This window comes from Fundulus heteroclitus, chromosome 5 (genome assembly GCF_011125445.2).
Source record: "Fundulus heteroclitus isolate FHET01 chromosome 5, MU-UCD_Fhet_4.1, whole genome shotgun sequence".
NCBI classification, from domain to species: Eukaryota; Metazoa; Chordata; class Actinopteri; order Cyprinodontiformes; family Fundulidae; genus Fundulus; species Fundulus heteroclitus.
Window position 1 is genome coordinate 38,750,437 of NC_046365.1, and position 27,379 is coordinate 38,777,815.

General features: G+C 41.0%; 1 protein-coding gene across 1 annotated transcript; it reads left to right on the forward strand.

Moving 5' to 3' along the window:
• The first annotated feature begins 4,493 nt into the window (after positions 1–4,493).
• rnf150a (ring finger protein 150a) lies at positions 4,494–27,051 on the forward strand. Its single transcript, XM_012862850.3, has 7 exons — positions 4,494–5,072; positions 17,323–17,573; positions 20,338–20,409; positions 22,101–22,183; positions 22,273–22,369; positions 22,485–22,695; positions 23,428–27,051. The coding sequence occupies exons 1-7, from the start codon at positions 4,631–4,633 to the stop codon at positions 23,559–23,561; spliced, it is 1,290 nt and encodes a 429-aa protein (XP_012718304.2). The 5' UTR covers positions 4,494–4,630; the 3' UTR covers positions 23,562–27,051.
• Positions 27,052–27,379: the final 328 nt, after the last annotated feature.

The window sequence follows — 27,379 nt, forward strand, 5'->3', positions numbered from 1 at the left end:
AGGTGTTAAAAAGCCGTGATTTGGACTGCAATCCTTGGAGGTTTGATGTGACTCAAGGCAAATACCTATTAGCCCTGCACTTGTACCTAGCACTTTTTAAGTGGTTCCTGCTCTTCCTCCTCCTCTTCTTCCTCCAATAACAGTAACAATAATAAACATTATAGAATGTACAGTGTTAGAACACAAATACAATGTTAAAAAAAATTAGGAAAGCGCTAAACACACAAACACAGTGAGGGAATTATTCAATTTCTTTCTATTTTTCTTGGGCCTGTAAAAATAGTTATTATAGAAGCTGTTGTGGAAAATGTAACAATGTGTGTAATCACTGATCATATTTGGTCCAGATGCACCTGCATAACCCTCCCGTGTGAAAGAAGCTCACATGGTTACAGAGTGAATTATTGTGTTATCTTTAACCAAGGACTCAGAGAGGAGTTGTGTTAGACAAGAACTGGATCATACAGGTTTGTGCGCTCCTGTTTTCTCTGTTGAAGACTTCTCCCACTTCCTATATCAACCCAGAACGTAACAAAAGTGTAGTGTGCACTAATTCCGAAGTGTGCACTGTGAGGTGGATCCCCCACAGTCCCATTGTCTGGTCCATTTGAGAGACCCAGAGGTGAACTGTCCCTCCCCATGGCCTTTCCTCGTCTCTTTTAGCCTCCAGCCTGTCAGCCTCTATGCAGTGTGCAGGGCTGCCTGCAGCATCTTCTCACAGCAAGCAGAATGCCTGCAGCTGCAAGGGTATTAGCGCTTTGCAGGCGCAAATTATTTTAAATTTTTTTTTTTTTTTTTTACCGCTCGTGCCGCCCCCATGTCATTGAAAAAAAAAGTGCCGCCCCTGTTGGCTGCCTGGTTCGCCCCCAGCTACTGGGAGCAACGTCTACTGCCCCCAGCTGTACTTCTCTCCTAGACAAAGCTACAAATGGAGCTGCTGCTGCCATTGCCTTTTTACTTTTCTCTCACATAGAAAGCACTCCTGTATCAGTGCTTCTCTGCTCTTTTTGTGCGTGTGCTCTGTCTTCTCAAATCCCCAGTCGGTCGTGGCAGATGACCGTTCACATTAAGCCTGGTTCTGTTCTTTTGGGGGTTTCTTCCTGTTAAAGGGGAGTTTTCCTCTCCACTTTCCCCACATGCATGCTCGGTATGAGGGATTGTTGCCAAGCCAATGTTACAATGCAGACGACTGTGGCTTACACGCTCATCCATGAGTGAATGTTACAAGTCAATGACTCGATGCAACCTGCTGGGTTTCCTTTTAAAACTCTTCAAACTACTCTGTCTGGATGATTCGACTTTGTAAAGTCCCTTTAGACGACATCTGTTGTGAATTGACACAACATAAACTGAACAGAATTCTTCCATCAATGTTACAGAATGGGCTCTATATTTTCAGATTATCTGCAACTGTTGCATTTGCCTGCATTCTTTTTTTCCTGTAATGAAATAATGTATCTTTTAACTCTGTATGCTCAAACCTGAGCAGTGATATCACTTCTTCCTCACTTCTCCTTCTTCAACTGCTTCTCTTTTCTCCTGTTTCCCTCTGATTCCTATAAAACTAACAGTCCTTCCTTTCTTCTTCCCATAGTCCCCACCATCTTTCCCTCAGTCTCTGCCTAATGGTCATAACTTCTGTCCAGTTGAACTTCTGCATCAGTCAAACTGTTATTAATAACCTTTTTTTTTTGTGACCACATCTGCTATTTTATTCCGTACTCTCAGGCACCTACACACAGCTGTAATAGTGTCTAATGCGATGGATTTCTAATGACATACCTGGGGTCTCATTTATAAAACATAGTGTAAAATCCATACTAAAAGAATACGCACACCAAAAAAAAACGAAAATGCTGTACTCTAAAAAAACACTACTGCTGTAGGTATATATCAAAATGCAATGGGAGCCTAAAGTGGTATATTAACCTGTCATCATCATTGGTCGCGTTCCCTCCTAATTCCCCCATATCCAAGGGCTTCCAGCAGTACCAATGCATCCACCGCGCAGCATTACGCACGGTTGTTTTTTTACTGTTAACAGCAAATGAAGTACTTGCCTCACACCTTGTCACATGTATCTGTTAATCTGCGGGACACATCACCCAGGTCATCATCGGGGAGAAGAATGTAATGGTCCATAAATCAATGTGGGAGAATGACACGAATCATAAATAAAAACTGACACATTTTTAAACTTTTATTAGGTTTTAGATCCATCATATTTATTTAATGATATCGTCAGCTGCAGTGTCCCTTCTGCGTGGCCAGGTCATGTGCTCATGATCGGCAAGCCGGTTGGTGGGAATTCCGGTTCCTGTTCAGGAGCCGGATCCTTTGGGCTCAACTGTGCCAAATGATCCGAGCAAGAACTGTCGGCCAGTCCCTCTTCTGGTATTTATAATCAGCGCACTTTTTGGTTTGTAAGCATACACAAATAGAAAAAGGAGCTGGTGGTGGACTTTCACAGACGTAGACCCACGTCACTGACACAGGTGAACATCCAAGCAGCCGATGTGTAGATAGTGGACTCTCATGAGTACCTGGGTCAAAAACTGGAGTGGAGTCACAACACTGACGCCCTTTGCAAGAAGGGCCAGAGCAGACTCTCCCTGCAGAGGGAGTTAAAGATCAGCGATCCTGATCTTTAACTCTGTGGTTGCATCAGGCATCTTCTAAGGCACAGGTGTCAAACTCAAGGCCCCCGGGCCAAATCTGGCCCTTCAAGGTAAATTATCCGGCCCTCGAGAGGCAAAAAAAAAGGCATATATCTTTTTATAGTGTATAAAGTGGCTAAAACTGTGCCTCCTGTAAGTGTAACTCACCCCAATATCAACTTTTTTTGCAGATAAACTGTATAAACTGGGCCTAAGAGTGCTACTTTTATGTTCCTGTGTGTTTTTTATACTACTGTGTGAACTGGAATGAAATTATGAAATGAAAAGTATCGTCTCTACACATGCAAGCGGCCCTTTTAATGACTTTATGATGCCAAAGTGGCCCCATATAGAAATTAATTTGACACCTCTGTTCTAAGGTCTGTTGGAGCAGCAGTTGATCTGTAGCTGAGAGGAAGTGGCCGGATAAACTCATTAGGAGGATGAACTCTGTCCTGGGATGCCTCCTGGAGACAGAAGGACTGGAAGAAAAAAAACATCACTGATAGACAATGTCTCTATCTATCTATCTATCTATCTATCTATCTATCTATCTATATATATATATATATATATATATATATATATATATATATATATATATATATATTTTGATCACAAAACTTATCATTAATTAATCCCTTTGTTTCTCTGAACAATATATGCAATACATAATGTTATATAAACTAATTAAAGTTCCAGTTTATCCACAATAAAACACAGTTACCATTTTTATTTAAACAGAATTAGTCACTGAAATAATCAATACTCATAATAAGACAAAGATGAGGCTCCAAGGAAGGTCCAGGAATGATGTTATATTTTCCACTGGTTTTCTGGGGTTTGTTTCTACTTAGTTTGAGCTTCTTGTTCAATATTAGCTGAATCATTAAAAGCAGTTCTTTAGTTAATTTCACATTTTTTACCCATTATAGCCTGGGATCAGTAAATCCTTCATATCTATATTACTATTAATAGTCGCGTCAAATTCCCCACCCCTCCAGTGGTGCCACCACTGTCTCCACTGTGAAACATGGTGGTGGCAGCATAGTGATGTGGGGATGGTTGTCTTCTACAAAGAGACAGGATGAAAGGATGGATGGAGCTAAATGAGCAACTGATGTCTCAGGTTATTCTCTTGATTGGTTGGTCACATGCTGTGGCGTCTCTGCATTTGGGGACAGTGGGACATGATCGTTCCCTATACTGTGAAAAAGACTCATTCCATTACCAATAAAATTCTGTTAACATAAAGATTTATGTCTATTTATCTAAGTGTGCCACAATACTGACAAGCTCAGTAGATTGAATCCTCTTAAGGCGCTTTGATATTGATAGTGTTGGTTGTTCTTGCTGGCTCAGTGAAGGATTGATGGGAATCTTTTCTGTTCAATAAATGAACACTATGTGTGAGCCTTTATTCGTAATTTATGTATAAAATTTATTAATTAAAATGAATAAAAAATTACATTTAGCTTATATAAAAGGGTTTTTCCTGGATGATGGTTTATGCTAACTAATCTGTCTAATTCAAAATTCATCAAAGTCAGGTTGTATGAATCACAAAAAAATAAAAATGTTGCTGCTAATAGATGTTGAGTTTTTGTGTCATGCCAGAGACGTCACTGGTCACATGACATGAATAGAGAGCTGTGATCAGGCTTTATTCTATCTGAAAAATAATTTTAAAAAATTAAAATAAAATCGACTGTCCGGTTCCAGTCGTTCTTCTAAATGATCCGGCACGCACCGTCGGCTCGGTCAGCAGAGGCCCGCAGGAGAGGACGGCCCACCAGCTGACGCTGAACAACAACACGGTGCACGCCTCCCCGCGATGCTCCGTGGACGCTTCCACGCACAAACTCCCACTCTCTCAGCCCGCTGGGCGTCATGGAGGCACTTGTAGACCGCGCATCCCCCAGAATGAGACGCGGTGCGGGTTTAGGCTGAGGCCGCCCTCCGCCAGCCGAACCATGGCCGCGTCCCTGCTGCGCGCCTGCCGCAGTCTGGCGCTGTGGACCTGGCTGCTGTCCTTCTGCGTCGTCCAGCTGCTCTGCCTGGACTTCACGGCCGCGGAGAAGGAGGAGTGGTACACGGCCTTCGTCAACATCACCTACCTGGACCCCGTTACCCTGGAGGTCCGGACGGAGAAGACCGAGTGCGGTCGCTACGGAGAGCACTCGCCCAAGAGAGAGGCCAGAGGTCGGGTCCTGGTCCCCGGCCTCCCGCAGGACAGGCAGGGCTGCGACCCGAGCGTCCGGTTCCCCCCGGTGCCCCCGAACACCGCCTGGGTGGCGCTGCTGGCTGCGGGCAACTGCACGTTCAGGGAGAAGATCCGCAACGCCGCAAGCAGCAACGCGTCTGCGGTCGTGGTGTACAACAGCGCCAACGACACCATCACGATGCCCCACTCGGGTAAGAGGGACCAGAAAGGCGGAGAGCGCTCCTGTTTCTGGTCGATGCGGCTCCTGCTGGCGCGGACGGGTCGGATTCCTGCTACAGGTGGCCAGCTGGTTGCAGCAGGCCTCCGGGCGCCGCGCACTAATCACTGCGCGCAACTTAAGAGGCCGATTAATGGTTAGATCCTGGAGGCCTGCGAGCTCTCCGGAGCCAGAGCATCCAGATAGATTATGAGTGAAGGATTTGGCTGAAGAGCAGAATCAATGACCTGGATCCCCGGGGAAGGCTTTCCTCTGACTTCAGTTGCTGACTGGAGCTGGGAGTCAGGTTGCTGGAGGCATGGCTGAAGCGTTTTCTTTAACCATGTAGTCTGTAAGGTCAGGTCGGTTAATTACACAGTGGAGTGAAACAGTAGCTGTACAGATTTCTTGTTTCAGGTGTTAAAACTTAATTTTAATTTCAGAAAATATGACATGAGTAAACACAAAATACATTGTTCAAATAATGACGAATGGGGGGGGGGGGGGGGGGGCTCTCCAAACCATCCTGCTTCATGAGTGATCACCCCACCACCACCCTGAGATAGCAACACCTGCAGCACAGCAGCCCCAGACCCACCAAACTACCTCCACGATGTTTGACTGTGGGTTTGATTCTCAAGGTTTTTAGTCTATCTATCTATCTATCTATCTATCTATCTATCTATCTATCTATCTGTCTGTCTGTCTGTCTGTCTGTCTGTCTGTCTAAAATCCCACTTTTGTCTTGTCAATCCACAGAATTAATTTCCTAAGGGTTTTGAAGAACGTCAGTCAAGATGGTTTCTTTTTGTATGTTTCTTTAGCAAAAGTGAGATGGGCTTTTGTGTTGGGTTTTTTTTTTTGGGGGGGGGGGGGGGTAAAACAGTGGCTCTGGCCTGGGAACTCTCCCGTGGAGGCCATTTATGCCCTGTCTCCTTTCTTTAATCATGAACTCTAGGTTTAACCGAGGTGAGTGAGGCATGCAGTGCTTTAGATATTATTTCTTCACCTGGATAGGTCACTGATGTTCTCTTGGAGTGGTTTTGGTTGATTCCCTCTCCTCAGGGGAAGCTGATCCTCTGTTCCGTGTTTTACTCATTTTGTAGCCAGGCTCTCTCTCTCTGCGGTTCTCTGAAGTCCAAAGAATAGAACCGCCTTGGAACCCATCCCAGGCTGATACAAGTGAAATAATTTGGTTCTCCGGTTGTGAAATTTCTGTAGCTCAGACACGTTTCTTTTTTCAAATATTTGAACCTACTTCATGTTGTCAGAAAGTGATGTTTTTCTTCATGGTAGGTACACCTGTTCTGGTGTTCTGTTAGCTGTGACATCATCCTGGGGAGGCAGATCATCCACTATTACCATCTAACATAGAAAGTACTCCTGGATCAATGTGAGGTTCTGTGCTTTCTGTGTCTCTGCTCTGTCTTCTCTAAGCCCCAGTGGGTGGAGGCAGATGAGCGTTCACACTGAGCCTGGTTCTGGTTCTGCTGGAGGTTCTCCTCCCTGTTAAAGGGGAGTTTTCCTCTCCACTGTCGCTTCATGCATGCTCAGTATGAGGGATTGCTGCAAAGCCATCAACAATGCAGACGACTGTCCACTGTGGCTCTACGCTCTTTCAGGAGGAGTGAAAGCTGCTTGGAGAGACTTGATGCAACCTGCTGGGTTTCCTTAGAGAGGAAACTTTCTCACCAACCTGGAGGATCTGATGGAGTCTGACTTTGGAAAGTGCCTTGAGATGATGTGTTTTGTATTGGCACTATATACATTAAATTGAATTGAAATTAAAGTGATCTCTTTAATCAGCTGTGGTGTTACTCTTTAACATGGCACCATGTTGGTTTAGATGGATTATTTTACCTTTTAAAATTTAGATTATCATTTTAAAACTACATTTTGTATTTACTCAGGTTATATTTGTGTGATATGAAAAATGTTTTTTCATAGTGAGAAAATTTACATTTTTCACAGCACTGTGGACTGAATTAATAGCAATCATCTTCTTTAGGCATTATACAAGACAAACGGGTTCAATCTATATCATATATCTAATTAATAATAAAATCAATACCATTCAATACTATCATAGGCACAGATTTAAATTCCAATGCAGACAATCTAATTCTATTTTACTTATAATACAACTTTGTCAAATTGTGTTTAAAATGCCAAAAGGTAAAAAGTTCTTGATCTTCGGAGGCCCAACTGATTGCATTTAGTCATCGACTTTGCTGCAATTCCTCCTACTAAGCAAGCATGTGGTGAAAGTGGAAAGGAACAACTCCTTTTAACATGAATCAAACTCCAACGGCATTCTTGTTTGCGCTCATCTGGACTTCTGAGGTTGCTCTTGTTCTGGAAATGTGAACAGTTGTAGCCTGTTATGACAGAGAATTAAATTTTTACAGATACTTTTTTCCATACATCAATCTGGCCATGAATGTTGCCGTCTTTTGAGCTGCAGCGCCCCTCTGTATGTATTACAGCAGTTGAAACAACACAGTCGTCTCCTTGCAGAATCGGCTGAAAACACAGAACTCCTGACTGGCCTGTCGGGGGACGTTTCCTCCTTGTTTGCTGGTGGCAGTCCATACGGATGCGCAGATACTTTAGACAATCACTTGTTAGCTCAAAAGGCAGAAGAAACTGTATATTTCTGATCAAATCTTTCAAAACCGAGGCGACCCTTCAGACGCCGTCTGAGCAACAGCCAGATTAATGTCACTCGTCTGAGCTCACATGGTTTGATAGTCAAATGCTCAATGATTTGATGGATTGTAACAGTAAACCCTGCCATCATGGTCCGTCAGTATGACGAAGAGTAACTTGAGCAGGCAAACTGTGAGGTGAACATGAGCAAAAGCAAACAGATGGTTGAGGTTAATCTTGATCACTACAACAATCCTCTTTTAAGGTCGAATTTGACGTTTTTTTTTTTTTATCCTTCAGTTTTGAAATCATTTCGAATGTTTTTGTAATAACAAAAGTCAGTGAAATAAACTAAAAAAACTCAAGGTAATTGAGCTCCTCGTTTGTTGTGATAATTATTTTTTAAGGGGGAGTTTGACAAAGACTAACAACAGTTTCCAAAGTCATTTAGTTCACAGTGTCAGCTAGCTTTTATCTATTCATGTTCTGAAAACCTGAAAATAAGGAAAAATGTTTTCATCATAGCCTTCAGTAATCCACAGAAAAGACGTCAGTTCATTTTAGCTCCCAGAAATGCCTCTGAGTGGGATGAGTAGTCGCTCCTCAGTAATTCAGTACTTGGAGGAAGTTCTTGCAGCTCCCTCGGTTTTTCTGTCAGGCTCCTTGCATCCTCCCTAATATGTTTTCTTTTAATTAATAATGTTCAACCGTCATAATTTTACCTACGGCCATTTATTTTCTTTTTCATTTATTGTGAAGACTCTCTGTTATATATTTATAGTGCAGTAGATGTTTTTTTTGTACTCATGTCCTGACTTTTGCACAACCTAACCCCCCTGAAAACTCTGGATGCAAATACATGTACAAGGATTGCTGAACATAAGCAATCGCTCATTGTGATCATATTTCTTACTCCTGAAAAAATAATTTTAACAGGAATGAAGGATTTTAGACACAGACACAGGGGTTAGTTTTTCACTCGTCCACCCAGTGGCATTTACAGGCCTGCCTCTGTTGTTCCTGGTGCTGTTGTTGTCAGTGTGGTTTGACCTTGAAGGTCTTACTTTGTTGCCTTATTTTCCTGTTGAATAGAATTTCCATTATAAGCGTGTTCTCCACCTGTTGGTACTTTTCATAAAGGCGCGGCCATCCTGACCAACAGCTCCAACTGAAACTCGGGGCTTTGTGCGTGTTTTGACCCAAGGATCAGGGTGGTTCTGACGAATGTTTGGAGGAGCGCTGTCAAATATTTCAACAACAAATATGTGAAGTGATACAAAGTGCCAGGATGTTTTGTGAAAGTTAAAATGTTCTGTCCTGTTTTGCATTTCAGTTATGTCAATCTCTATCTCATCTTTTGCAAGAACATTTTTACAAACCAGCTGCCTCAGGATCTTCATATGGATGTTTAACATTTTATAAGCAAAATTCAGTCGGATTTTTACATGACAGTGTAACAAAGGTGTGGCAATTTATGTCATAGTGTTTTACAGCATGAAGCTAATTTCTTTTATGTTTAAGGGTTAGTATCACACCTTATGCAGACTGCAGTTATCACCATCATTTCAATTTCCAATTCAATTTCAATTTTCAATTTTATTTATATAGCGCCAAATCATGAAACATGTCATCTCAAGGCACTTTACAAAGTCAAGTTCAATCATATTATACAGATTGGGTCAGATTATACAGATTGGTCAAAAATGTCCTATATAAGGAAACCAGTTGATTGCATCAAAGTCCCGACAAGCAGCATTCACTCCTGGGGAACCGTAGAGCCACAGGAAGAGTCATCTGCATTGTACATGGCTTTGCTGCAATCCCTCATACTGAGCAAGCATGAAGCGACAGTGGGAAGAAAAACCACCCATTAACGGGAAGGAAAAACCTCCGGCAGAACCGGGCTCAGTATGAACGGTCATCTGCCTCGACCGACTGGGGTTACAGAAGACAGAACAGAGACACAACAAGAGAAACAAAAAAGCACAGAAGCACACATTGATCTAGTAATCTGTTCTACATTAGATGGTAGTAGCGGGTGATCTGTCTTACCTGGATGATGTCACAGTTAACAGAACGTCAGATCAGGTGTACCTACTATGAAGAAAAAGAGAGAGAGCAAAAAGTTAAAAGCTGAAATGACGACAGTCATTTCAATGTAATACAATGCAAAACTGGAGAACAGTAGAAATCAGTAGAGTGAGAAAATTAGACCCTGATGTCTTCCAGCAGCCTAGGCCTATCACAGCACAACTATAGAGGTACCTCAGGGTAACATGAGCCACTCTAACTATAAGCTTTGTCAAAAAGGAAAGTTTTAAGATTAGTCTTAAAAGTAGACGGGGTGTCTGCCTCACGGACCAAAACTGGGAGTTAGTTCCACAGGAGAGGAGCCTGATAGCTAAAGGATCTGCCTCCCATTCTACTTTTAGAGACTCTAGGAACCACCAGCAGACCTGCAGTCTGAGAGCGAAGTGCTCTGTTAGGAACATACGGGGTAATCAGAGCTCTGATATATGATGGAGCTTGATTATTAAGGGCTTTATACGTTAGAAGGAGAATTTTAAATTCTATTCTTGATTTAACAGGAAGCCAATGAAGGGAAGCTAAAATTGGAGAAATATGATCCCTCTTGTTGATTTTCATCAGAACTCTTGCCGCAGCATTTTGAATCAGCTGAAGACTTCGAACTGCATTTTGTGGACTTCCTGATAGTATCATCAATCAATCAATCATAATGTTTTTTTTTATCCAAATTAATCCCAAAACTCAGATTTTCTCACTAGTTTTGTGTCACTTTCAGACGTTTTCTTTCTTATTTACAGGCAACTATTTGTCTGCTCCTACTGATAAGAGAAATCCCTCCTAGCTTAATGACTCTTTTTTTATTTCTGTTGACCATGAGGATCGAAGTCAGCATATAGAGTATTGTATTTCAGCGAGTTTGTCCTTTAAAATATTTACTCTGTTGAGCTGAGCAGATGCAATAATTTCCCCCAGAACCATATGGCAGTACCCTAATAAAGCCATAAATGTGCAGGTGGAAACGTTTAAAGCTGCAAAGGTGAAAACGGTGTCAGGGATCCGTAATGCTTAACCAGTCATGGTGTTAAAAGAATTTTTTGTTTAAATGGAGGATGTTGAATCTGGCTGTGGATGTGTCCCAACACTTAACCTGGAACAAAGCAGAGATGTTCAACACTATAGTTGGGCTGTTATCGTATCGTTTTATCGTTATCGGGAACATTTTTTTTATCGTGATGACGATAAATCCCATCTAGTGGTGTCTGAAAAACCCCCAAAACAGTCACTATTGTTGTTTTTGCTATTTTCTTCGGTGCTGGTTTCTTGAGATGATCATCATAAATAACAATACATTTAAAAAAAATCTAATTAAATGCAGTTACTTTGGGCAGTTTGGTGATAAAAATCACGCTCATTTCTATAACTGCTGTCCTGATGGCACGCATTTCAAATTTTGTCTTAATATGTTATACGTTACACTATTAAATGTTTTTCAAGCGCAGTATTTACATTTATTGGGCTAATTGATATGCAGGCACAGCCACACAGTTACCTAAAAAACTGCAAGAATCTATAAATAACGTTTTATTGTCACAATAGTACCACAATATATCATGATAAAATTTTAACTATTCAACACATTACAGCAGTGGTGTCTAAACTTTTACCATGGTGGCGAAAATCTTCGAATCTAAAGTATTTGTGAGCCACTTAATTCTTTTTTTTTTATTGAAAATAAAGCTGATTTTGTTGTAAGTTTTTCTGCTGTCATTTTTGCCTTCTTGATGGTAAACGAAACATGTAACACTTTAAAGCTTTGCCTAAAAAGAGAGTTCAAGAAGTCAAACACTTAGAAGCATTTCATGAGAGGAAACGAATGTTAAACCCGAGATTTAAAATGCAAATTTAAATTTAATCTCCAGTCTCACGATTCAATTCAATTCAATTTTATTTATATAGCGCCAAGCATGTCATCTTAAGGCACTTTACAAAGTCAAATTTAATCAGATTATACAGATTGGTCAGAAAGTTTCCTCTCTAAGGAAACCCAGCAGGTTGCATCAAGTCTCTCCAAGCAGCATTCACTCCTCCTAAAAGAGCGTAGAGCCACAGTGGACAGTCGTCTGCATTGTTGATGGCTTTGCAGCAATCCCTCATACTGAGCATGCATGAAGCGACAGTGGAGAGGAAAACTCCCCTTCAACAGGGAGGAGAACCTCCAGCAGAACCAGAACCAGACTCAGTGTGAACGCTTATCTGCCTCCACCCACTGGGGCTTAGAGAAGACAGAGCAGAGACACAGAAAGCACAGAAGCTCACATTGACCCAGGAGTACTTTCTATGTTAGATGGTAATAACAGATGATTCACTCCTCAGTGACGAGAGATTCTTTGATGAAAGGCTGCAATAAATAAAAATGTTTCTGTCCGGATTGAAAGGAAACAACAATTTCTGAACGTCTCAGGTTTTCAGGGAGTTTGTATCAGAGCTGAGCAGCATAAACACTAAATGCTGCCTCGCCTTGTCCAGTTCTGGTGCAGCTGCTTCGTTAATTTGTTTCACAAAGACCAAGTACAGAAACTCCCACAGTAATCTAACCTGCTTAAATGAAAGCATTCATCAATTTTTTGTCCTGTTTTGATATGAAACCATTAATTCTGGCAATGTTTTTTTTTTTATATATATATATATAATGGTAGCTGCTTTAGTAACCGTCTTTAAGTGATTGTTAAAATTCAGGTCTGAGTCTAAAACAACAGCTTGGTCTCTTCTATGCTCTCTGGTCTTTATTGGTCTCTGTTGACTCTAGCTGACGGCTGATCTTTATCTGTGCATTTTGCTACCAAGTGCAAATACTTCTGTCTTATATTTATGGCTGGAGGGAATTCTGGACCATTAGCTCATCAATACTTTTGACACACTGACTCAGTGACAGTAGTGGATGATCATGCAGTGAAACAGGGAACATACAGATGTATCATCAGCATACCGTGCATATGGTGAGACATGATTTAAAATTCGGTGTGCTTTCTTGCACAAAGACAATAAAATTAATTGTGATGATGCCGCCACCATCATGCTTGACTCACCTAAACACATCTTGTCACTGTGGCCAATCAGCACAACTTACTTTTGTCTGTGTCTTGTCTTAATTTTGTCTGTGTAGACAGCTACAAGCTCCGGTCAAGCTTGAAGGTATTGGTGCTTTTTCTTTTCTTTTCTTTTTTTCAGGTTTGCACCCTAACAGTCCATCTTGTTACTGAAGAGCCTTGACGGTGGACAGTGACGTCAGTTTCCAATTCATGCCTGAGTTGAACTGTGGTTTTAAAGTTTTACCTTGGAAACTTGTGCCATCTCAGAAAAAGAAACCGTCTTTTTCCATCAAAGTCGTCTTTCATTGTTCTCTGAGAAAACAAATCATGACATCAGCGGCACTTTTTGATAAAACATGCCAGACAAAAGCTGCAGCTGTGAACATTTTACAAGACACCTGTTACGTAAAGGGAATAATCAGTGAGACAGACAAAAGGCACCACAGCTGCTGCTAACGTCGCTAACGTGTCAGATTCAAAGCCTTGAACTCTCCAGGAAGCATATTTTCTCTCGGCTCCGATGCCTCAGAGACGTGATCTTTATCTGTGTGAACCGGGGGTTTTGTTTTGGTGATGTAGACGCCGTTTACGGGGAGTGAAAGATGGATGAAACACCGCAGGGAGCCTCCCAGGCCGTCTGCAACTCTGTCACAAACAGGCAGCAGAGGGAGCATGATGTAACTGTGCTGCCACCGCTAAACAGTACTCGGAATCATTAATCCCAGTTCTGGATGAGGGAGAAGAGCTTTGATGCGTCTCTTTCAAAAGCATGGAGTCCCTCAGGAATTTTTTCTTCTGTGTAATTCTTTTATCACATGTTCAACGCCGTTGTGCAGATTTTTGAATCTCCGACTGATCTCTTAATTTGGGGAAGCCCTTGAAACTGTGTGTAACATAACCAGTGCTGTTAATAATGGCATTAGTAACGAGTAACTGAGTAATCTGGATAGTTTTCTCATATTAAAGGTTACTTACAATATAATGTGGCGCGTTACTACAACTTGATCCATTAAATCAAATAAAATTGAATTGAATTTAATTTAATTTTACTACAAAATCTATTTAATTTTTTGATATTGCTTGTAAAGAATGATTTTGTTATTGCTATACCCATGTTATACCCAGTTGAGCCTATCAATTTGCAATAATATTTAGGTTTTAAAACATTTAGTTATTTTATTCTAAAAGCTGAATATAATAATCATATCTATATAAGTATATTGCAATTGATAAGTGTCTTGACCCTGGTTTGTCCTCCCACACAAACTAAATTGGTATAGATTAGTTTACAATGTTTTCAGATATTTGGTCCCTTTAAATATTTAGCATTTTATATTTGAACTTAGTAGTATTTAAAGTTCCAATAACAGGAAAGTCATTCAAATTTCTTGACATTTTAAATAGAACAAAGTAACTGAATAGTCGCTTTGCCCAACAACTAGTTTTTTTAATTGTGCAGTAAGTTACTTTTTGGGAGAAGTAACTATAACTAGTTACTTTTATGTAACCAACAATGAATATAAGTAATTTTCTTAAACTAAATCAGTAAATATGGTGTCAAATGTAGGCTTTGGGTTCAAGTGTGACTTTCCTAAAATACAAACTGAACTGACGGAACTCCTCAGATTTGCAATGCCTACATTTTCTATTTAATTTTATCACTGGCTCACAATAAAACTACAAATGTCCCTTTATTTTATTGGAATTATACATTATAGACCAACCCATATTAGTGGATAACGGTGAAGTTGAAGGACATGGTTTTTCTAAATGTATTGCAAACAAAAATCTGGAGTCTTTTGGAGCCTTTAACAGGTTTTCCTTTGGGATTATCCTGTGTTCAGCTTGCATGTATCTTCCCATCATCTCTGATGCTTCAGAAAACCATCTCTGGTCTCATCTGACCAGAACACCTTCTTCCACATGTTTGCAAATGGGTTGAGGCAAACTGCAAACAAGAACTTCTCTGGCTTGCTTACAATGTTTGCCGTTTTCTGGTCCTTCTGCCATAAAGAACGGATTTATGAGGTGCATGGCGAGGTTCTCCTGTCAATAGATTCTCCCACCTGAGATTTGGATCCCTCTTGTATTTAATGCTCTCCTTGTCCAGCCTGGATTTTATTCAGGACTTCAGAGTGAAGAATGAATGCAAAACGTTTCGGATTTGCATTAGTAAAAGAGTTTGGAGCTTGGTATAATCTTCCTTCCACTTCTCAATTATCCCATAAAATACATGGAAACTTGTAGTCATAATGTAACCAAATACTAAAAAGTGAACTGATCTTTTTGAAAAAACGAACTAGTACCCCTCTACATCATCCATGACCAACACAAAATTCAATTCAATTCAATTCAATTTATTTATATAGCGCCAAATCATGAAACATGTCATCTCAAGGCACTTTACAAAATCAAGTTCAATCATATTATACAGATTGGGTCAGATTATACAGATTATTCAAAAATGTCCTATATAAGGAAACCAGTTGTTGGCATCAAAGTCCCGACAAGCAGCATTCACTCCTAGAGAAGCGTAGAGCCACAGGGAGAGTCGTCTGCATTGTACATGGCTTTGGTGCAATCCCTCATACTGAGCAAGCATGAAGCGACAGTGGGAATAAAAACTCCCCATTAACGGGAAGGAAAACGTCCGGCAGAACCGGGCTCAGTATAAACGGTCATCTGCCTCGACCGACTGGGGTTACGGAAGACAGAGCAGAGACAGAGCAGAGACAAAAAAGCACAGAAGCACACATTGATCTAGTAATCTGTTCTACATTAGATGGTAGTAGCGGGTGAGCCGTCTTCTCTGGATGATGTCACACTTAACAGAACGTCAGACCAGGTGTACCTTCTATGAAGAGAAAGAGAGAGAGCAAAAAGTTAAAAGCTGAAATGACGACAGTCATTTCAATGTAATGCAATGCAAAACTGGAGAACAGTAGAAATCAGTAGAGTGAGAAAATTAGACCCTGATGTCCTCCAGCAGCCTAGGCCTATCACAGCACAACTATAGAGATAGCTCAGGGTATGAGCCACTCTAACTATAAGCTTTGTCAAAAAGGAAAGTTTTAAGATTAGTCTTAAAAATAGATAGGGTGTCTGCCTCACGGACCAAAACTGGGAGTTGGTTCCACAGGAGAGGAGCCTGATAGCTAAAGGATCTGCCTCCCATTCTACTTTTAGAGACTCTAGGAACCACCAGCAGACCTGCAGTCTGAGAGCGAAGTGCTCTGTTAGGAACATACGGGGTAATCAGAGCTCTGATATATGATACAGCTTGATTATTAAGGGCTTTATATGTTAGAAGGAGAATTTTAAATTCTATTCTTGATTTAACAGGAAGCCAATGAAGGGAAGCTAAAATTGGAGAAATATGATCCCTCTTGTTGATTTTCATCAGAACTCTTGCCGCAGCATTTGGAATCAGCTGAAGACTTTGAACTGCATTTTGTGGACTTCCTGATGGTAAAGAATTGAAAAATTCTCAATAGAAATTAACCTAACCAGATAGATTAATGCCTCTATAAAAGGAATGCTCAGTTTTAAGCTTTATGACTGTTATTGGCTTTTTCTGGTTTTTGATAAACTATTGAAATTATTTGATTGCTCAGCAGCGTTTGGAGGCACACAAGTGGATGTTTTTTAAAGGCCACACCTCAAACACACTGCCTCAAGAACAGAATAGCGAACAATCAAAAGCTGATTTCATCCTCGGGTGCAATATCTGTTTTCCTAGAGGGAAATGTAATGTGCCATTGTGTCAAAAAGCGTAATAAAAACACAGATTACGGTTTGCAAATGCGCTACAGGACAAAGACTTTAATTTAGAAAACATGTCCTGGTCTGATTAAACTAAAATTTTACGTTTTGGTCTTCTTGGCCATCCTTACATTTGGATAAAAGAACGGAAAAGCTTGCAAGCCTGGGGAAACCGTCGTCATTGTGAAGTACGGCGGAGGAAGCATCCTGTTATTTAGGTGTTCTGCTGCAGGAGGCACTTTCCCCATGATGTCGTCGCTACAAAAGAGACGGCATCATGGGGAAAGAATATTATGCAGAAATATTGTAGCAGCATCTTATAATATTCACTAGAGGTCATCAGGACATCACAAAGCACCGATCCCTTTCCCATGAACGATCAGTGTGCAGAGCTGAAAAAGAGTGTGGGCCTACAAACCTGACTGACTTACAGCAGTTCTGTAAGGAGGCGTGGCCTGTCGTGCATTAATCAACATATGGCTGTAGGCCGGAGAGAGGATTCGGTTCAGCTTTCCCACCTAAGCTCCCAGAAATAAGCACAAGATTTCCTCCAGTGCTATGCCTGGGTTTTAAAACAGAGTTTAATTTGGAAAGCCTGTTTCAGAGACGTAACTTTGATGCATAACGTCTCCCCAGTAAAAATTTTCACTAAGATAACGTTTCCCGCCGCAGTGTTGCTTAACTTGGCTCTTTGTGTGCTTCGTGTGTTTTGTGCAGATACAGGGGACATGGTGGCCATCATGATTCCCGAACCCAAAGGTCGGGAGATTGTGACCTTGCTGGAGCGGCGCTTTGTGGTGGTGATGCACATCAGTGTGGGAACCCGCAACCTGCAGAAATACGTGAGCAGAACCTCTGTGGTTTTCGTCTCCATCTCCTTCATCGTCCTCATGATCATCTCGCTGGCCTGGCTGGTGTTCTACTACATCCAGAGGTTCCGCTACGCTAACGCGCGAGACCGCAACCAGGTATGAACCAACACAACGGCACTGAGCATGCGTTCTGAGCAGCAGTTTGCTATTATCTCTTTTTTTTTTGTAAAGGCCCGTATCTGTTTTTTTGCTCACAGCTGACCTGAGAGGCTTGGATAAACAATGAGATTGCTGTATGCAAATTAAAAAGTTACATTTCTCACAACAAACTCCTCATTGGTTTTGTTCCTATTTAAGAAATATAAATAATTATGTTGGAGTTTTTAGTGAATATAAATGGGTGTCCCACAAGGAACCATTTTAAGACCCCTGCTCTTCTGGCTATAAACAGTATTAATGAATTTCCTGACAGTTGCAAAGATGTTCAATGCCAAATACTCAATATGCAGATCATAATGTTATAAATATAGCCGCAAAACTACAGGCTTCATGGGGAAATGGTGGGAATCTCATAGTTTCAGAAGGGCCTGAACTCTCTCAGTGTTTCATGATCAGATGCAAAGTCAGTAATTTTACTCTGTCAAAAAGTTGATCGGCTCAAACACCTGGGTGCTTATTTGGATTCCAAATTGATATTTGATGCTCAAATTTGGAAAATGTCTTAAACCTTTAAAATGTATCTTTACTCCTTTTGTCGGATGAGTTCATGTTTGGCCACAGATGCTGCTACATCACATTTCCATGCTCTCACGTTTACACTTCTTTCTTAAAGCACGACTGTGTGGCACCGAGCTAACTAATCTGTTTTAAAGGCTGTCATATCTTCAGACAAACAGGCTTCAAGCGTTTTAGATCATAACACAATAAAGTGCCGTCATTTTAAAATGTAAAAAAAGTAAAATCTTATCTTTGACAGACATCTTTTCTAAAATTGACTTTTTAATGAGGGAAATTGTTTAAAAGCAAACAAAAGCATTAGTCATTATCAGGAGAGGTGTAAGCAGAGGTTTTAATTCAGTAAAATGGAAATATAATCTGGACAATCATTGAAGGAACCCCAGATGTGGAAGAATTCACCACCAGCAATGCTGAACTTTTAAAGAGCCTAACCAGGCATAATGTGAATCGCTTCAATGGCCTTTAGGCAGGAAAACATGTGATTTATTTTAACGTAAAAGTATTTAATGTTCCGCCTATGTTGATATAAATTGTAAATAAAGTCTTACATTGGGCATAACTGAATAAATTATTGTTAGTTACTAGTTCAGCTCCTAAATGTCTGAACTAAATTTACCATCTCAGCAGCATTTCTTTTTGTGACCATGCTTGCAGCACTTTGCTGTTGGGGTCATGCAGAACCATTGGTGCACGAGCAACATAACATTAACTTTTTACTTTGTTGGTAATAGCATCAACTTCCTGAATTGTTTATAGTCAGTTTTAAAGCAAAGAAAAAGGGCAGCTGAGACTGAAGGCAACCTATTCTGATGTGTGTAGCAGCCGGACCCCTCAGGATGAACACGTCAGACAACTAGAATTTATGCTTCAGGAAAACAATAATCCACAGGGGGGGAAGAATCTAAAAGTTTTTGTTTCGGTTTACAGCACTGAAGTTCTTCTGGTAAATAAGAGCCTCATTACGTAAACATTAGTCCCTCCGGCTTTAATCTCCCATTTTTACATATGTTCATCAATATGCATTGGCCCTTGTACAAATAAATAAAATACAAAATGCAAAGGCATTCATGAGCAGGCACATTCAAATACCGGTTTTACCTTGTTTCCTGTGCAGCTCAGTCAGAGGAACAAGCGTTTAGATGAGGCTTAAGGCCAAAACACGCCTATTCATCCAACTGTTCACGCTCCGATCAGAAAAGCAAACCAGAGGCTCCCTCTGCAGGCCATCAGACTCACGATGTTGACTTTTCACGCTGAAGTATATATCAGAAACCCCGGCAGCATGAACACAATTCAGTGTGGCAGTAATTCCAAAGCTTTGGGGCTACAAAAGGAAACGCTCCACCGCCTCTTAGTTTCCGCTGTGATTTAGGAGCCAACGTCTGGTCGGCTGATCTGAGGGACGAGATGCGGTGAAGCGCTGCAGCACGAAGACGGTCATGAAGGGGCTGAATAGAGGGAGAGTCAGACTGCATGAGGGGGATGTAGATTTGACAGTCGTCTGCATAGAAATGGAATGAAATCCTGCATTGAATAATAAAGTCAATGTGAAGAAGCAAAAGGGACCATCCTCTGCAGAAGCTTGTTGTCGCAGCATCCTGAATGACATTCATCTGTAAACCTACGATAGCTCCTCACACCTTTTTATCTTCTCCTTCATTTTAAATACCTAACATGGAGTCCTTTTTTCATAGTAACGACTTCTACACTGAAGAGTGTTGTTACTGTGACCTGGTGGCCATGATCGCAGAAACAGCTTTTAGTTTCTGACCGGCCTGCCATGGGGTTTGGGCAGATCAAGCCAAAATTTGTCTGATTTCGGTCATTGTCTGTTTTATTTTTTGTGCATCTTGAATAAAAATACATGCAGTTCCCGCAGTTCTCTTAAAAGAAAATGTTTTTTTTGTCCCTTTATTGCCTGGCATTCATCTTAAGTCTGATGAAAATCTGCTTTGTTGGTCTTGCTGTGATATAGACCTGGTGTTTTTCCTTTATGTTAAATTTCAGCATTGATGCAGTTATTTTTCTCTGCAAGAGATAAAAGGGCACAACCGTCCCTTTTGAGAGCAGCGGGAGTGTTGTTGCTTTTTAATATTATCGTTTTTGAACAGATTTAGTCACAGAAAGAAGCCAGTGACCATTTCTGTGTCAAGCTTCCTTGTGTTTGTTTCTCTGCCTGCAGAGACGTCTGGGAGACGCTGCTAAGAAGGCCCTCAGTAAGCTTCAAGTGCGCACTTTAAAGAAAGGAGACAAGGTAAATCAGATTCTTCTCCCTTTATAATATTTGTTTGACATCTTAGCCCTTTTTTGTGAGTCGTTTTTAAAACCTGCATTGACTGTTTATGTTCTGATTGGGATTTTTATCAGAGTCGTTACCAGTAATTATGACTAGTCCTGTCGAGATCTCTGGTGAAGACTGAGTTGAACTCATTATAATATTATGGATATGTTGAGTCTACATGTCTCAACATATCATGTCCATTAAACATCATTAAACCAGATGAACATTTAAAATGTGATCCAACAGGCTGTAAACAGCTCCAGTTTGTCTCTGATATCTGGGCTTGCTTTGCACTGCAGACAAACAGATTTAAATATGTTAAATATATATGGAGCAACATTTATATTATTAAATCTGGACATTTTCAATTATGGCCAGTACTAGTGGCTGTGATAACAGACTCCTGTATTCTTAATATATCTGGGCATTAAAGACAATGTCTCCAAATTAAGCATCGAGGCCTGCATAAAATCTCCTAAAACCTTATGGAAGAAAGTATCATGGTCCAATAAAACCAAACTTAAACTTTTGGCTCTGATTGCTAAAGGTACATTGGTATTGTAGTAAAGTACACGGTAATGGCTGCATCATGACCAGGAACTAGACCAGTGGATTGTTGTACCATCCCACGCATTATGGATCATTTACTTGTTTTAAAGGTTCTATATCTTGCTTTATTAAGACTTCCAAAGTCAACTTTAGGCATATACATGATTAATTGTTGCCTTTGGCACCATGGAGTATTCATTTGTTATGAAATATTAGTTGTTTTCCAACGAAAGAAGAACGCTTCCCTTCATTGCGATGCCGCCTCTCCCCATGTGGGGACGCCCTCTAGTGGCCGAAGCTGAAAAGGAGTTGTTGCTATTATTGTGCAGATTCAAAACCAAAAACTTTGCCTCAATTTTGAGCAGAAATGATGGAGCTCTGCCTCACAACATCGCTCGTTGGGCGTGTTGTTTGCTGCGCAGGGCGGCACGGTCAAGGTTGGTGGGTAAGGACCGGGTCACGGCCTCTTGTTTTCCAGGACAGGGAGGAACTGCTGTTCAGAGAATTCACCAAGATTACTCAGACATGCATGAATCAAGCAAAACTCACCCTTGGACACAATTTTGATGAAGAAATAGCATCATAACATAGTTATAAGATCAAAAAGGACAATTTTGAATGACATAGGCTCTTTAACACACCTGAATCAGATGATGGTAGCTCCTTGAAAGCTGATGATGAAGATGGATTTTAGTTTTCAGCAACTCTGAGCACTAAAGCATACTTTCAAAGCAACAGCAGAATGGCTTGACCAGAGAAAAATCTAACGTTTGGGATTAAATCTGAAAATCTGTGGCGTCACCTCACAACTGGCCAGATTCAGAGAGGTTTGGCAAGACAGGGTGAACAAAGGACAAATCAAGAATGTGCGCATTTTACAGTTGTTTTATTATTTTTTTTTATTCTGTTTTATATTTTCCCCTCAAATAGTTTTAGCTATTTTTAGTTTCTGTATAGGATAAATTTCCCCTTCAGTAGCGATAGTTTCTTTTTTCACCTTAAATGTCACCAAAACCTGGTATTTTAACAGAGGTGTGTGCACTGATTGAACTCAGTGTAAGTTTTTTAAATTTAAAAGAAAGGAATTGATCCTCCTTGTTCTGTTTGTGTTTAAGGAAACGGAACCAGACTTTGACAACTGTGCAGTTTGCATTGAATGCTACAAACCCAACGACGTTGTGAGGATATTACCCTGCAGGTGAGGCTTCTGTGCACCCAATGCCTGAACTTCAGTTTGATCACCTGAGCCGCTCTTTATGCTGTGTGCCTTTCATCCTGTTTGGTCAGACATGTCTTCCATAAACACTGCGTCGATCCGTGGCTGCAAGACCACAGAACGTGTCCGATGTGCAAGATAAACATCCTCAAAGCCCTGGGAATCCCGGTAAGTCTCTTTTTTAGGTTTATTTAATTATTTATTGCCGCATTAAGCCGGTCATTGAGCCAGTTGTTTCTTATTTAAAGGCTGGTAAGGCGGTAAAGATATGTCTGTGTTCCAGTTCAGTGCCGACTGTTCAAACGAGACTCCTCCAGACTACGAGACAAGTGCCGGGGGTCCTCTGACCAATCCCATCAGCGCCGCCAGTGACATCACAGTTAACGAGAGCTCAGTGGTGCTGGATCCTGCAGGAAGGGTGATAGACCTGCATCAGCTCCATCATTACCTCGAAACAGCTTCGCAGGCGGGACAGATGCACAATATTGCAAGCTGTACGTATATAAGTTACACACCTGGCTCAAAGCGTGACCAAAATGTCAGTCTGGAAATTAATATTTTATCTCACATAATCTGATTGATGGGCCTGAACTCATAATGACAATGAGTGATAGTAGGTTTTGTCCCTGAAAATGTCAGCGATGTTGAAAAGATTACTTTTTGCTGCCACCAAGTGGCCAAAAGTATTAATAGCAAGCTGTGGCGGTAACATTTTATTTCTGAATATATAGTTCCAGCCAGAAGATTAAAAATAAAGAAAGAAGGAAAGATTTTTTTTTTATTAAACTTCCCTTAAGTATTTACATGTTGGACACAGTTGGACGTTTCAGCAGGTCCAAAACTTCCATTAAATCCAGTTTTGAAATGGATAAAACATTCTAGCTACGAGGTTCTGACATTGACCCAGTTTAAAATTAGTGGATTATACTTTACAGCTGAATTTGTGGCAGGAAACAGGCCAGTTTAAATAAACTACCAGGACCTTTGGCCAATTGTTGGTGGTTAATAGGGATCAAATATCCGCCCAGAATTATGGCTGTAAGTATTTTGGATAAAATCCGTTGATATTTGTTGTTTTATTGTTTCCTGATGGGTAAAAAAGCCCTTCAAATAAATAATTTAACGCTCCAGATTAGAAGGGCATGTCCACGATGAGCGGATGCAAACTGCTTGTGGATGGACCCGATGATTAAACCCTGTTCACTCACCTTTGTTTCGTCCTCCAGGTGAGAACCAGCATGCGATGAGCAGCGATTCAGACACATCCGCCATCGTGAGCGTTGCTGCCAGCATGTCGGGAACAGACTTTCCTCTGGAGCCGGAGCGCGACGACCCAAAGTCCAGGAACAATCCATGTTGAGAGGACGTTTCTGCAGAGGAGCTGCACGAAGGCAGGACTGAGGGATGGAGCGATTGTTCATGTCTGGGACTAAAGACGATCACAACAGGAGCACAAAAGCCCTCAGTTCTGTTTCACTGTGGACAGATTTGTCCACAGAGATACGGTCGCGTCGCTTGTCGTGCTTCATGGAGACCGATTAGTGAGTAACAGCTCTCACATCGTGGAGCATCAGACAAACTGATGATGATGGAGGCTGGAGGCAAACCGATCCTCCTGCAGGACACAACATGGCCTCCCTAATGCATGTGTGCAGCTTCAGTCAGCATGACCTTGTCAAAGATCACTGCCAACAACTTACGGTGCACACGTCGCACGGTGGGGAAAAGGTGTCGACTTATCCCTCGTTTCTTTCCAAGCCGCCCGGCACTTTTGCTAATCTTTTGAGGCGATCTGGATCAATAGTTCCCCAGACTTTCTGATGCCTTTTAAAGATTTTCTTTGGACCTTTTCTGATGGGGTATCTTTCAGGTCTCTGCTGCACTTTTTTTCCTATCTAAAGATATGCAGTTCTCGTGCGGTGCGTCTGCTGTAGATGTTTTTTTTTTTTTAAACCCCACAATTCTTCCTTTATCTGCTGTTGTTGCTAAATATTTAGATAGATTCAGAAATGCTGGAGAACTAATGATCACAACCACATTTAAAGATTGTGCGGCCTGTAAAGAAAGAGATCGGTTTTCTGTAGCTCCCATACCAGGACCTTTCAGTCCAGATCAGCTGCTAAGAGTTCCCACGCCAAATGAGTTGATAGATCACCTGAAAACGTGGGACTTCGTTTGTTTAGAGGGTAGCAAACGAGGCGTTAGATCCAAGCACAGGTTATTCTGCATTTACTGACGTTAATGTTCTGGATTTTTGACTTCTGCTTTTCGTCTCTTACTGTAAATGCCTGCTGTGGAAATGACCAAGCACAAGCAGATCTCTCCGTCTGTCCTCACCTCTGACAATCGTTTCCCGTCCTTAGATGTCGTGAAGTGACGTCTCCGTTGCCCTGCTGAAAGTGCTGCTAATTATTCCACCGCCGGGCGTGAATGGTCTGGCAGCCGTGTGACTGCAGGACTGTTGAATTATCGGCAGGTGTCAGCACTCTGGACCTTTTTTCAATGAAAGCACAGACTTATGGGGCAGCTAGACAGTGTTCCTGTCACACTTGTTTCCAGCATTTCCACATCAACTCGTCCGGTGCTGAAATATAACAGCTAAACACACAATGAAGGCACCAGGTTAAAAGAAAAATGGAAAAAGAAATAGAATATCTCAGTAAAATGTTTCAAGACAAATATGTGTTAGAGGTAGGAAACTTCAAAACTGAAACCCAAGTGAATCACATTGTTCAATCCCTTGTCTCTCAAAGCAGATTGATTGTTTTAAAATGTAATTTTCTGACATGAACGCAGCCTCTGGACCCACTACAAATCAAAACAGCCACTCTATATGTGTCGTTTGGAAACGCAGAGCGTTGCAAAGGGAAAATGAGCTTCTACCGGCTCATATTGACACCACAGAGCATCTGCTGTCCAAATTCAAATCAGTCATTTTCATCTAATAATGTAGCAGTCCTTTCTGAAGACCTTTATGAGGAGTTTAGAGCGTAATAGCCTTTCATTCACTTTTCCTGGTGTTTTATTGCCGTTTTTACTCATCGGCAAACGACTAAAGGGCACAAACGGCTATTTTTTTATCCGCTGGAGACAGAAATTCCTCCCAGAACCTAAGAGAGGCCAAAAAAAAAAAAAAACGCAGCTAAGGGTGTGAGTTCTTTTTCCTGTGGTTCGTTTCAGCAGATCTAAATGGTGTGAAGCTTTATTATTGCTGGTTGGATCATATGATTGTGCCTGCTGCGGGTTTTGTAATAACATACGTTAAAGAAATGCTCAGATGTTGTTGTTTTTTTAAACACTACAGCCGGGCTAAGAGAAGTTGCTTAGTTTGGTCAGACTGTTAGAGCACATTACACTTAATTTACTCTTTATACGGTCTTCCAGGTTTGTACCTGGTATGCTTTAGGGAGTTTGCTCAGAAGTGGTTGTTTCTCGTGACAAATTAAAAGCAGTGAAGAAGACTTTGATGGCGTTGTGTTTCTACAGAGCCCGGGGCTCTGCTATGTAACAGCTGTTTTTGGGTCAGGCGGTTCATGTTATTGCACATCTCTCACTGTTTCAGGAACCTTTGCCCCCCCCCGTTTGAGCTTGGCTCAGTTGTCATCCTCCACATGTGTTGTTGTCTCCTGCTTTTAGCTTTTTGGACACTTGACGACTGGTTCAGTCAGGACATTCTGGTTGCAAAACTTTACTGACATGCTGCCTAAGAAACTGGAGATTTCTCTTTTGGTTGCACACCAGCGCGTGTACGTGTGTCAGACAGTGTCAGGATCATAAATGTGTGAGGATCAGCTGAACTAAATCTCTTTATGTCTGTGTTAAAAATCAGCCAAATACACCAAAATTCTCACCAAAATCTAACACTGCTTGTAGGTTTTCTGAAAAAATGTGTTCTTGTTCCAGGTTTGTGTGAAAGTCATTTAGATTTAATCAGGTTTTCTCAAACTGTCCCAACCTGGAACATTTCTTGTCATTCTCTGCCTAGAACACAGTTTATTTTATTTTATTTTTTTTATCCGTGTTTAACATCTAAAAAGTCCCCGAAGAATGACGGTGTTTCATCTATAAAAAACATGATTTACAGAGGAAAAGGTTTATGGTCCGCTTTGATTTGTGTTGACTGTCAATCCTGCACATTTTCTCCACATTTATTGCCGTCCCTGATGAAGATGCTTGAGAGCCACTTGGATCAGCTTAAACAAATGACAAACAGGCCATTTCTTTAAAAAAAACGTAATTTTACATAGATTTTATAGAAACCGTTTGATGTAAAACAACATCTGGAATTTTATTTTAAAAAAACAATTAACATGGATTTTTCTCCCTCACTAAGTTAATGTCCTTTAATTAAAGATTGGATTTTTCTAAAAATGGCTGCGGGGAATAAAGTTACTGTTAGTGGAGATTTATTTTAAGGTTCTATTGAAAAGTTCAGCGTATACAAAACAGACTTTATCGCAGAGCCACCAAAGGTTTTTTAACATTCTTTCCACATTTATTTATTCTGCAACGATTAATTTTATTGATGGAGATTCTAATCATGTTCTCACTGTTTGTCTTATATAAAGATTGTAAAATTAGATTTGCTGAGCAGAAAGTGGCATTCATTAAAATTCACTGACTGTCAGAAACTGCCTGATACCTGCCCACCCACTGTCACTCCGGCGCCACTGCGTAAGCCCCCCATCCCCACCCTGGAGCATATTTTAAAAGTTTGATCTCTCTGCCGATCAAACCATTCACACAGCTGACTCTGGTCTTCATGTGGATTAAATTATTGCCCCCATCAAACCATTCCCTCTGGGAGGAACTGGTTATTTATCTCCAGATTAGTGTCAGTGCCCGAGAAAGAAAGTGCACAGGTCAAATAAAAAAAAGTCCCAAATAAGAAGCTATTTATGCTTTTAATTTCAATGAGATGTTAGAAAGTGTTTTAAAGATTATATTAAATTCATAGGCCTGTAAAGTTCAGCCTTAAATCGTTGTTTTATCATAACCACAGGCTCTCCTACTTGGTTTTGCTCTTAGTTAAAAATTGTTGTACAGAGTGGCTTTTTTTTATATGGTTTCTATGGCTTACTGCCCAGGGCAGCATGGCTCTGGGGGGCCCCCATGTATGTGACAGTTTTATTTAAGTGATGTAAGACAACATGGCTGTACACTTCCACCAGCTTCTGA

What these genes read in the sequence shown, in the direction of transcription:
- rnf150a (XM_012862850.3), top strand. Translation starts at nt 4,631, where the DNA reads ATGGCCGCGTCCCTGCTGCGCGCCTGCCGCAGTCTGGCGCTGTGGACC. An exon ending in CATCACGATGCCCCACTCGG is followed by an intron (nt 5,073 to 17,322) that starts GTAAGAGGGACC and finishes TGTTTTGTGCAG; the next exon opens with ATACAGGGGACATGGTGGCC. An exon ending in GATGCACAATATTGCAAGCT is followed by an intron (nt 22,696 to 23,427) that starts GTACGTATATAA and finishes TTCGTCCTCCAG; the next exon opens with GTGAGAACCAGCATGCGATG.